The sequence below is a fragment of the Oncorhynchus nerka genome, linkage group LG9b, assembly GCF_034236695.1.
Source record: "Oncorhynchus nerka isolate Pitt River linkage group LG9b, Oner_Uvic_2.0, whole genome shotgun sequence".
Taxonomy (NCBI): Eukaryota; Metazoa; Chordata; class Actinopteri; order Salmoniformes; family Salmonidae; genus Oncorhynchus; species Oncorhynchus nerka.
In genome coordinates this window covers 18249611-18262170 of record NC_088424.1, presented here as the reverse complement: position 1 = coordinate 18262170, position 12560 = coordinate 18249611, and the positions used below count along the sequence as shown (strand labels likewise).

At 43.6% G+C, this 12560-nt stretch overlaps 1 protein-coding gene across 1 annotated transcript in view; it reads right to left on the bottom strand.

Moving 5' to 3' along the window:
- LOC115114364 (receptor-type tyrosine-protein phosphatase N2-like) overlaps window positions 1-12560 on the bottom strand; it is a 212412-nt gene that overhangs the window by 11661 nt on the left and 188191 nt on the right. Inside the window, exons 17-21 of the mRNA XM_065013389.1 lie at window positions 8771-8918; window positions 7962-8035; window positions 3591-3668; window positions 1301-1420; window positions 764-930 (exon numbers count right to left, since the gene is read on the bottom strand). Of these exons, the coding sequence (XP_064869461.1) occupies window positions 764-930; window positions 1301-1420; window positions 3591-3668; window positions 7962-8035; window positions 8771-8918 (587 nt within the window). The remainder of the gene's footprint in view (window positions 1-763; window positions 931-1300; window positions 1421-3590; window positions 3669-7961; window positions 8036-8770; window positions 8919-12560) is intronic.

Genomic DNA, 12560 nt, shown 5'->3' with positions numbered 1-12560 from the left:
TAAGAAACTGAAAAAAAAAGAGTGTGCTGCTCAATCAGAAGTAAATCATGTTAATTAAATACATGCCGGCATACAGAGAGAGGAATTAGCTAGCAGTTTATGTTCTCGAACCCTCAAGTGTGATAAATGATGTCGAAACCACAAACCAATATTCAGATTCAAGTGTTACTGCAATAGCATGCGATAAGAAATTGAGCGAGAACTCATTATTTTCCCTCACCATTCCTTCACCTGTGATAAAAGACAATATTTCTACACTCACCACAGTTGGTGGTTTCGATGGCAGTATATTTTCTTTGACCACATATCCTGGCCCTTGTCTTTCCCCAGAAGATCTCACCTCACGAATGTGCACCACAAATACAATAACACCAGGCTATATAACATCACACTGCTCAGACTTGTTCTGTTATGTGAAAGTTTCCTCGGTGGACCTTAGAGAGCAGCAGGGCTAGCAATAAAGAGATCACTGAGTCATAGTAGTGATGGTACTATACGAGACTGGCACGTAAAAGTGGGAGGAAAATAACAGAGAATATTAAAAGGGAACCAGAAGTTTAATACCACAAAATACCTTATTGATACCATATTAATCTGACAATAATATGGTCACAAAAATCTGGTATCTTTCCCACATATTTCCTGGAAACTTTCCCCAGATTCCTTCAGGCTTTCTGGAAAATCTGAGCATTTTGGGAAAGTTCTCCAGATTTTTAAAATTTTCGATAGTGGTGAGAATAGCCCTGACTCTAGGAAGTCCTACCTGCGGAAGTCCAGGAGAGTCCTGCTGGACTCAGGGACGTTCTGGTTGAGCCAGGTGAGGAAGTGGAACTGTGTGACGGTGCGCGTCTCGTTGGTCTGCATGTTCTTCAGGTAGAAACTACGAACCAGGAAGTCATCACACCAGATGTGCTCCGACACCAGGTTCACCTACAAAAAGAGGAAGTGATGTCAGAGTCAGAGAAGTCGAAGGAGTTCACATGGTCTAATTCTATGGTCAGAGTTATCTCTGAATACACACTTACACATGTAATTATAAGTGCACTAGATTTTAAACATGTAGTGCACCTTAAAGTTCGTATTACTGTATTAAATTATATTAAACAGATCAATACAATTAAAAGGGAGTCCGTTTAGAAAAACATTATGCTGAATTACTCTGTTACACAAGAGCCTGCATTTTAAAAACAAAACGACTATGACCATATTTCAATTGAGAACAGACAACACACACGACTAGAATAATGTAATAACGGTCTATTTGATCAAACAGCCGACAATGGAAAGCCAGGCCTCCTACCTCATAGATGTGGTAAAGGTTGGACCCCTCGTCAGGCCAGTAGTGGTAGCACTGTTTGACTCCGCTCTCAGTGAGGGGCGTCAGCATGACAATGACCACACAGCCGTTCTCCCACACCATCTGCACACAAAAGACAGAGAACCGCCATTTTGTCACACGGCAACGCCAGATAATTGCCTCGTGACATGCCTACACACCCGCACTTGCCTCTCACTCACGCAACTCTATTCAGACGCTCTCACACACACTTTGAACCCGCTTTTATGTAGGAGCCCATTCACTTGTGTCACAGGAAACAGACAAAACAACACAAACAGGAATATTTATTGTTCTCAATTTCTTTGGAATAAAACGCTTGATTAAAATAGTTCATTATCATCCGTTCATTCATCTTATTGAGTCGTCTGCATCTAAATTACAGTATCGTCTACTTTCCAAAAGGCAATTGGTAAAAACACTGTTCGCTGTCGCTGTGAATTTATTAAAGTCCTCGAAATGGTTGCATTTGTCAAAACTTTAACAATAGTAAAACAGTTTGGGAACAAAAAACAAAACAGCTACATATCTAGGGGGGTTGACGGTGCAAATTAGCCCACACTAAAGCATGACGGTACAGTGCATCTGACTGTCAATGTTTTAATTGTATCTGTCCCTTAACAAATGAATACATTATCGTTATTGAGAGAGTCCCTCTCCCTGTTGTGTCGTTCCAGAACGAGGAGTGCCTGTGTAGGTGTATTTCTCCCACTGACATAGAGACAGTTTATTTGCCGTTGGCCAGAAACTAGATAGGCTCCAGAGAGCCATTGGCAGAATAGAAAAACAGTAGGCAGGTTAATGGAGCTAATAAAACATTATTGTTACAGTCATCAGATTACCAGGATGCTTTCACCTATGGCTCAACATTTAATAATAAAGATACTAGTGAAAGTAGATCAGCAGTTGCTACATCCAGTTTGGAACTTAGAAATGAATAACTGTGTATGTACCCATTGATTCTAGAAGAATATGACTTCTAAATGCCTGACGATCGTGTTCAAACTGTTGTACCCCATCAGAACCCAAAATAGAAGCCCGATTTACTCCAATGTTTGTCAACAAAGTAACTGTAGACACGCCCCGTATAGCTTCAAAACATGGTTAATACTACATTGTGATGTCATGGATGGCCGGTCCTTGCATCCATAGGTCTGTTTATGAACTTCAGACTGTTAGTTAACATTAGCGTTTTGTTATGGTTTCAACTGCTGACTGGCGCTTTAAGCCCATTGAACAACCCTCCAAATAACTACAGTTATAATGGTCCTGAATAAATGTGAAGTTACATCTAGGCTATTACTTGATTCTCCATTGAAAGTGCTTCTTAGTCTAGGACTAGTCTTAATCTGTGTCTCGGAAAACCAGCCCTTGATGACTGTAAAACATCATTCTTCTGGAATGGACACTTAAAAATACCCTCAATTAAAGCCTGAATATGAAAGCTCTCTGAACTCTGAGTCGCCTTAATGACGATGGGAGAGGGAGAAAGAGACAGGGGAGAGAAAGGGGGTTAGAAAGAGAGCGAGAGAGAGAGAGGAGGAGAGGGGAAGAGGAGAGGAGAGGGGAAGAGAGTGGGGGAAGGAGAGAGAGCGAGAGAGAGAGGGTGGAAGGACGGAGAGGGGAAGAGAGCGGGGGAAGGAGAAAGAGAGAGCGCGAGAAAGAGGGGGAGGGAGAGAGCTAAAGAGAGGTGAAGAAGAGAGAGAGCTGCATCCTGTGTGGAGAGGGCCAGTGAATGGACAAGAGGGAGAAGATTAGTGAGGAGAGGAGAGAGAGCCTCCATCCCCCCTCTCCAACAGGGATTAGGCAGAGAGGGGGGTTCAGGGACAGGAGGAGGCACATACTTCAGTTGTCCTCATGCTGGGCCAGGCACTCCCTCCACTCAGTAGCACAATTCAAGTAGCATACTGGTGACAGAAGATGCATCCCAAATGGCGCCCTATTCCCTACATAGTGCCATTATCAGAGAGGTAGAATAATAATGAACCACTTTATCGATTGCATGAAATAATCAAATCAAATTCAAGACGACCTCCCTTTCTCTCCTAGCCTGACACAACCAGGTCTATCTGTATGTATAATGTATACTGATATTTGATTATCATTTGCAACTAGATTGTGTAGCGGTATATATGGAGGCTAAGGCGTCTACAAAAAGCACTTGTCTCCAGTTTGAATTACACTGCTAATAACACGGTTCCCTTCTTGTTAAAGACTGGAGAAGATATTGATTTTATGAGAGAGAGGAGTGTACCTGCCAGAAATCAGACACCGTGGAGGGGAGAGGGCCTTGAGTAGCAATGTAGGCTGGGTTCCGTGGGTCGTGGTCCATCTGGGGAGAAAGAAAGAGAGTGTGAGAGAGAGAGTGAGAGAAAGAGAGTGTGAGAGAGAGAGAGAGAGAGAGAGCGAGCGAGCGAGCGAGAGAGGAAGAGGAAGAGAAAGGTTATTACTTAATTATTGATAAAGTACAGGACCACGAAGTTTACCCTCATAGGTGCTTTGAGAAAGAATAATAATCTTAGACTGGGTCCCATCGAAAAATAGATCAAATCAAAATGTAAAACTAAATCATAAAGAAACAACACTATCGGGTCCAATGAAAACTTCACGGAATCATTATCACATAGAAAAAAGGCAATTTAACAATCTGTAAGAGCAATTTTAGCATAAGGCTGATTTAAAGTAACATCCACAATGTCTGTAGAACAAGGACAATCAGAGTATTGCTGCCTGCCCTGCCCTTCCAAAGAAATAGCCTTGATGGCCAGTGAAGCGTTCAAGGTCTCTATTGGGCTAACGCAGGGTGCAAAACCATTCACCCTGGTTAACCAAATGTTTGTGGACGAACTCCTTTCTATGAATCTCAAATCCAAATGACGGCTTTTCTTCTTCTACGGTGCTTAAATCAACAAGGCTGCTGAACTCTCGCAAACTTGGAGTGCGGAGAAAATTGAAAAGAAGCGTGGGCCAGAAACGTGGGGCGAATGCGAGAATAGGTAAGTGACAGTCATACCTATTACCGTGCAAATTGTATGGAAAATGTAATAATTGGATAGGCCAATTTAGCTGGAAGCAATTATGGGAGAAGACAGATAATTCCAAGGCTTGAACACATAAAATGGTCTTTAATAGTATTCTGTTGCTTTATGAACTGAAATAATCAAATGTTTTAAATGAATTCGGGTTTGCACAGAAGATTACACTTTTAACTTTAATTTATTAACTGGGGGAAGAAAAGAACAGTATTAACTAGCTAGATGTTTGAATTTCAATTAAAGCAGAAAAAGTGTCAGTGCAAAGTGCATTTGTTAAAGGATGGAGGAGAATAGACGGGCTGTAAATGGTAAAGTGCTTTTTAGTCATTTTATAGAGTTGTCAATTATGACAAATGCTAACAAGGAGTCAAACATTTTAGCTTTGGCCTTTAAAAAAAATGTAATAAAGAAATACAACAAACGTCTACTGTTTTATGCAATATCCTTGCTTGATGACTCAAACGGAATTCTTCCGTTGCTTTTCATTCGCTACATACTACAGTCTGAGACTGCCATCGTTGAAGCTGTTTGTGGGGACGTCGAAATGAGGGGTGTTGTACAAAACAAAGTCATCCGTGATTGGAACATCTCTAACCAATTAAAGTATGAAAACCAACGACCAATTTTCAAAAAGTCACTTGGGACCAATCAGACGGTCTAGAATGTATTTCCATCCTAGAAATCGTTGGGGAGGTCCTCAGATCCAGACTCATTGCTAAGAAGAAACTAACGTCCGCAATACCCTTGGGGAGTATCTGATGCAACATAGAAACAAACTGTGTCCTTGGTAAATCATCATTTGTTCTTAACTGACTTGGCCAAGATAAATAAAGGTTAAATATAAAATGTTAAAATAGACTCAATACGAAGGCTCAGTGTAAAGTCTCTCAGAACACTCAGCACAGAGAGAAATATAGAGAGAGGGGAAGGAGAAAGAGAGTGAGGGGGGGGAGGAGGGAGGGAGGGAGGGAGGGAGGAGAAAGAGAGGGAGGGAGGGGGAGGAGAAAGAGAGGGAGGGAGGGAGAGGAGAAAGAGAGGGAGGGAGGGGAAGGAGAAAGAGTGAGGGAGAGAGAGAGGGAGGGGGAGGAGAATGAGAATGAGGGAGGGGAAGGAGAGAGTGAGGGAGAGAGGGAGGGAGGAGAAAGAGAGTGAGGGAGAGAGGAAGGGGGAGAAAGAGAGTGAGGGAGAGAGGAAGGGGGGAGAGAAAGAGAATGAGGGAGGGGAAGGAGAGAGTGAGAGAGAGGGAGGGGGAGGAGAAAGAGAGTGAGGGAGAGAGGAAGGGGGAGGAGAAAGAGAGTGAGGGAGAGGAAGGAGAAAGAGAGTGAGGGAGAGAGGAAGGGGAGGAGAAAGAGAGTGAGGGAGAGAGATACTGACTGTACGCATTCTCAGTGTATGTCTCTCTTCTCCCTCCCTCTCTCTTTCTCTAGCTCCCTCTCTGTCACCCTCACACTCTCTGTTGTTCTCTCTTTTTCTCTCTCTAATTTCTCTCTCTCTCTCACACATCCAAGTGTCTGCTGTCTCCCAACTGAGAGTTGGTGCTAATGACATTCTTGAGTGTGTTTCTTCCATTCAGCCGTCAGTAGACTGAGGGGCTGATGGGTTTCCAGGAACCCAGGTTGGAGAGAGACAGAGATAGATTGTTCTTTCTCTATCTATCTATAGAGAGAGAGAGAGAAAGAGAGAGAAATATATATATATACACACACAGAGAGAGAGAGAGAGAGAGAGAGAGAGAGAGAGAGAGAGAGAGAGAGAGAGAGAGATTAGTCATTATTGGGACCTAATGAGGAGCAAGCAGCAACGCGACAGGCGTAATCATGGCTGTTTTGTTCTGCTCAGCCAGGGCCTGTGTTGCTGTAATTATCAGCCTTTCTTCCCTTCTGGCCGGTGGCTGTCGGTGGCAGCTATTGCAGAGCACTGCTCTGTCTCTGTCTGTCTGTCACCAACACACCATGGGGGACCGAGGCTTATCAGGTGATTCGCTGTGGTTCTGGGCCTCATTTCAGAGGTGTTTCAAAAGGTATTCAATGGGATTGAGAGAGGCAGACTCAGATGTTTTGTTCCCCATGTATTGTGAGGGACAAGTAGTTAGGATCTGAAAGTGAGAGTCCATAAGACAAGCTGGAGCATCCTTAGAAACTCGACATACACTTCAACTTAAAACCAACAGGTGCACTGTACTGTAATGTCTTCAAAACAAAGCCATGCAATAATAGTCCAGGATGACTTAGCTTGAAACCAGAGATCCTACAGTAGAGAGAAGCAATAACAAGCTCTTTATGCCCCCATCACAAGGCAGCTACACAATTCTTATAATAATATCGTTTTAAGTTTTGCTTTAGGATTCAGTGTTACTTTGCAGACAAACATTCTCCTGAGTGCCAAAAACAACGTTGTGCGCGTGGGCGAGTGAGGAAATCAAATTGCCAGAAGCAGAGGTATTTCTGTATAACTGGTTGTACCCATCATGCTTGTCAGTCGGTCGGTGTTTGGAAAAGGTTCTTCTGTTTAGTTGTGAGTCACATCCAGGCACCTTGGTGTGACGAAGCCTGGGATGTGTCCCAAATGGAACCAGATTCCTTACATAGTGCACTACTTTGGACCAGATCCCTATGGGCCCTGGCCAAAAGAAGTGCCCTATAAAAGGGAATAAGGTGCCATTTGGGACGCATCCCTTGATTTGAAATGCATAGTGTTCCTGCTTCTTTTAATGGAATGCTTCTGGATCTGCCTCCAGGTTTATTCTTTTTTTACAACAGTTTTCAAATGGGTACCGGTATGCTCAGTTACTGAATTCACAGGGTTCTTATTTCCCTCATTCTCTTACAATGTCATTGGACATTCACAGTTGAGTTACAGAACACTATTTTGCTCAAAACATCATTTTTAATTATACTTAAGCAGGTGTAAAATACTGTATTTAGGCCGACACTCTGGATGTGTTCCAACAGGAAAAGTTCAATAAGCCCGATGGAAATAAATGCTTCAGTCCTCATCCTGATTGACTTCTTACTGTATGTATTTGCTAGTTTATGCTTGGTACTGCAATTAATCTTTTAGCTGCCAATGTGTAATCAACTAAACCTGAATATACTGTACATCGAGTGTGGGCCAGCATGTCTGTGGAACGCATGCCCTGACAAAATGAGGCTGTTCTGAGGGTAAGGGGGGGGGGGAACTCAGGAAGGTGTTCCTAATGTTTTGTACACTTAGTGTGCATATGCAACATCGGAACCCCCCAAAAATGAACTGCATAGCCGTGCCAAACAGTAAACAACAATACATACACCAACATCGGCACATCAACTGTGCTTTCAATAATGCATAGGGTGAACCATCCATAGTACCCTTTCTCAAACTTTCCCCATGTGAATATTCACACCTTATTAGATTTTTTTAGTGAAAAATAAAGAATATTCAATGCATGAAACACAGCGTGTATAAGAAATACAAAGCATCTTAGTAAAGCTAAGCAACCGTTCGAATATTATATTGAAAAAACACTGCTTTGCTTTTGTTCATTCTAAATCCCTGTTGGGCTGTCAGCAGAGCACGCCACACCCTCAGTATAAAGCAGAAAAGATACTTACAACTGGGCTGGCATTGATGTAATCTGAATTGCCTTGGCTGTTTTCAACCTTCAAGGTTATTCTTGAGTGATCATCTGAAATATGAATGGAGGAATTATTGCACCAACTCAACAAGGCGTCAGCACCCGACCCAGACTGCCTGCAGTGTGTTTCAAGTACTGGAATACTCAAATAATCAAAAACATACTCAAACATAACCTTTATCACTTAAACCTAAAAGAAACCTGCTCCATATATCATATAAAGTAGTCTCAGATGGGTGCAATTGACAGTAACATGATATCTAACAGCATTTTAAAACAGTATTTTAACTCAGAGGTCAGTCACCTATAATGCAGGGACAAATCAAAGTGCAAGATGAAGGTAAAGCTGTCTTAGGTCTGGGGAGCAGGAGAACTGCTCTCTATACCGCTGGGAGAAGGGGTTCAAATCCCATTCACTGCTCTCTATACCGCTGGGAGAAGGGGTTCAAATCCCATTCACTGCTCTCTATACCGCTGGGAGAAGGGGTTCAAATCCCATTCACTGCTCTCTATACCACTGGGAGAAGGGGTTCAAATCCCATTCACTGCTCTCTATACCGCTGGGAGAAGGGGTTCAAATCGCATTCACTGCTCTCTATACCGCTGGGAGAAGGGGTTCAAATCCCATTCACTGCTCTCTATACCACTGGGAGAAGGGGTTCAAATCCCATTCACTGCTCTTTCAGCACACACTGTTCTACCTTTCCTCTCTATCCAATAAACACAGAAGAATACGGAAAGATTGGGACCGCCCCCCTCTTTTAAAAGAAGAGAAAAATAACTCACAGGCCACCACAGCATTGGAGCGGTTCTTCTTTGTGTTCCCGGCCCCCAGGCCTGTAGTGGAGGCGTTGGGCTCAGCCTGGTACCCACACAGAGCCTCCCACTCCTTCTCCAGACGATTCTGGTTTTTCAGGTGGTCCTCCATGTAAAACTAGGGAGGACGGAAAACATATGGATTCAATATGGATGAAATAACTAGAGTTGTACCCATTTGGTTTATCAGTTGGTGTGTATTCTTCCACAATATAAGACCAGGGAGGGAAGAGAATATTTATTTTAATTTCATTTTGGCTTAGTCAATAGCTACCTGGCCAAGAAGAAGCAATGAAAAGCAAGATGTAGACACAATAAGGAGACTTGAAATATAGTATTCTTCACTCAGCAGGAGCATTTCATTGCAGACATTATATTAATTCTAGTAATGCAAATGTTTTGTGGCATTTGATTCCTATATATATATATATATATGTGTGTGTGTGTGTGTGTGTCTTTATTAGAGGAGAAGTGAGCTCATAACCCAAACTCCTCCCATTTATTCATGGTGTCTACATGGTCCTGGTAAGAGGACAGGAATAGTTTCCTCTAAATGACAAGCCATTCAGCCAAGACTATTACCTCTCCTGCTCTATTCATAATTAAGTCAGGAGCACTGACTTTGATTAACTGCCGCTAATGAGATTGTCAAAGCTAAATGTGAAACATAGAATGTTTCAGCACAGGGGCCATCAGGGTAGACAAGCTATTGTTCCTCTCTGTTGGAAGAGGACAGTTGGGCTGAGATGATTGCTGGACATCACTGATGATCCAGGGTCCATACACAAAGTATCTAACACTCACCGGGAATATCTCTTTAACACAAAACAAAAGAGCATCCTAAAAGGACTCCTAGCCTATGCCCCAAATGGCACACTATTCCCTACGTAGTACACTACTACCATACTACCCATAGGGATCTAGTCAAAACAAAAGTAGTGCACTATATAAGGAATAGGGTGCCATTTGGGACAGCCCTAATGTCGTTCTATTAATAACATAAGATTACAATGGGGAGAACATCATCTAGATTCATGGTGAGTACTTAGAGAGGCTTAATGGACTTTCTCCTAACAGGATATATTGGGTATTTGTTGAAATAGAATCTGTCCTGGACAGATATCTTATCTGCGTCCCAAATAGCGCACCTTATGGTGTTAGGGAATAGGGTGCCATTTGGGACTCACCCTTGGCTGGATCCTTCTCACTATGATTCAGAAAGCGAAGTGCCTTAATGCAGTGTACAGGGATGATCAGCACTAGGTTCACCACACACACACACACACACACACACACACCAATGCTACTTTAATCCCTGCCCACGCTATCCCAATATGTCCCGGCCTCCATATCATATCATATCAATACATATTACACTATGTGCTGACACACCGAACACAGTCTGGGATACAGGCTCAATATTTTAGCAGGCCATGAATCCATGACCCTTCCTTGATTTAGCCCCTTATCGAATAGCACCTTCATCCTGCACTGTTACCCTACCCGGATAACCTCACCCCCTCCACCTCTACCCCTCCATCCCCTACCACTCCACCAGCCCTCCCAGGCATCAGACAGGCACACTCTCCTCTGCGTTAATGCCAGAGTAATGGGGTTTTGTACTGTGTAAAGGGATTATTGCAATCCAATCAGGAGGTGCTGAGATCACCATGTGTCAGGCAAACACTGGCTAATCCCTTTACTGCTGGGTTTACAGCTGCCAAAAGGTGCTCAATAAAATCAGAATGAAATAACGCTCGATGAGGAGCTAGTGCTCAGCTCAGGGCCGTCGATGACGTCGTGGCAGTGCTAGAGCCTCGTAATGAACGAGACTAGAGCACCTGGGTGAAAGAAGGACAGGTGCACATAGGAGCTGCTTGGTTTTACACCGACTGGATATGTCACAAGTGGCACCGTATGGCCATCAAAAGGAGTGCACTACGTAGGGACGAGGGTGCCGTTTGGGACGCAGAAACAGAGGTGACAGGAAAGGGACGGGAACAACTGTGTACAACTGCAGCATCACAAACTACGGTGAGGAAGCTGCAGTATCACATGCCGCTAACAACACTATTATAATAAGGCCACTTTCCTTCGTACTGGCTTAAGCTCGTTTGGGATGCGTCCCAAACAGCACCCTATTTCTTATACCGTGCACTACTTTCGAACATCGGCCCATCAAAAGGAGTGCATGACACAGGGAATGGGATGCCATTTGGGACACAGCCTTGGAATAGCGGGTATCATGGAAGATTAAGACCTTTTACTCCTGAACACATGGTGCTTTCGAGCACGAACGCTCCCTGTCCTGCATTAAAGGGATTCAACAGCATATTTCTTCATATTTGGAACGCACGTTGTGCCTGCAAAATGGTGGTGTAAATCAACACTCCAAATGACACCACACCCACACACCCTCACATAACATACTCAGCTATCTTCTAAATAAATTCCCACTCGGCAGCTTCGCAAATCCCTAATCTCTATAGACTCCACGAGGTATAATCTAGAACAATTACTGGGCCAGCAACAAAAGACAAGATAATGTGCTTTATATATAGAGTATGTTCATCTGCTTAAAATCTCTGTATAAAGTCAGATTCTGAACAAGTACCATGGGACAAAGTAATGCATTAACATAGATAAGATGGTGCAAGGCAATTCTCTAATACAAATCAGTCGGGTATCATGATAGAGTGGGATTTGAAGCATTACAGGCAATTAATTTGGGGTGAATAAACCTAGAAAGCAATCAGTTTTTTTTTCTGAACCCCAGAATATGAATCACTCCACAACGTACTGTAGCGCAAGTGTGAAGCTTGGACTGCTGGTACTGACGACATGTTTGTCTCTCTGCACTGCCTGTGATAACTCAATATGAGCCCTTCTCAGATGGTTGTTCAGGTCTGACTGGTCATATAATATGACAGAGGAAACTACTCAGAACATTCACTGTGGCTAATAGATTAACAGTCACTTTTCAGAACATGGGAAAAGAACAGAAGAGGGAAACATCAACACCACTCAATCAAAAAGTTGGCATTATTTTACTGGCAGATGGATCACAGTAACAGTTGTTGTTGTTGAGGGTGGGAGAAATAGGATGGAAGAGAGGAGAGAGAGAGGGGGGAGAAATAGGACGGAAGAGAGGAGAGAGAGAGGGGAGAAATAGGATGGAAGAGAGGAGAGCGAGAGGGGGAGAGATGAAAGAGGATCAAAGAGAAGAGAGAGAGAGAGGGGAGAGATGAAAGAGGATAGATGAGGAGAGAGATATGAGAAGAGAGAGATGAGGAGAGAGAGAAGAGAGGAGAGAGACATGAGGAGAGAAAAATGAGAGAGATGAAGAGAGAAGAGATGAGGAGAGAGAGGAGAGAGATGATGAGAGAGAGATGAGAAGAGAGAGATGAGAGAGGGGGTAGGAGAGAAGAGAGGAGATTCATGGCAGAAGAAGAGAGAGGAGTAGGAGCGTGCCCCTGGACCTCCCACAGTCTCATCCAGATTGTGATGAAGCAGGGCATTTAGAATGATGGAGGGGGTGGGGCACAGCCGGGGGTGGGAGGGCGGGAAGCGTGGCTCACGCCTCATGGGTCATTTCCTTTCACTTCCCTGGCCTGGCTCCAATATATACCAACCAACCATAGCCAGCCGCAGTCTCATGAACAGTGAACAGTCTCTCTCCAACGACGGCCTCGTGGCTTACTTCATTCTCATATTTCAACTGCCGTACGTAGGAGGAAGGGACAAACAATTTGGCCAATCT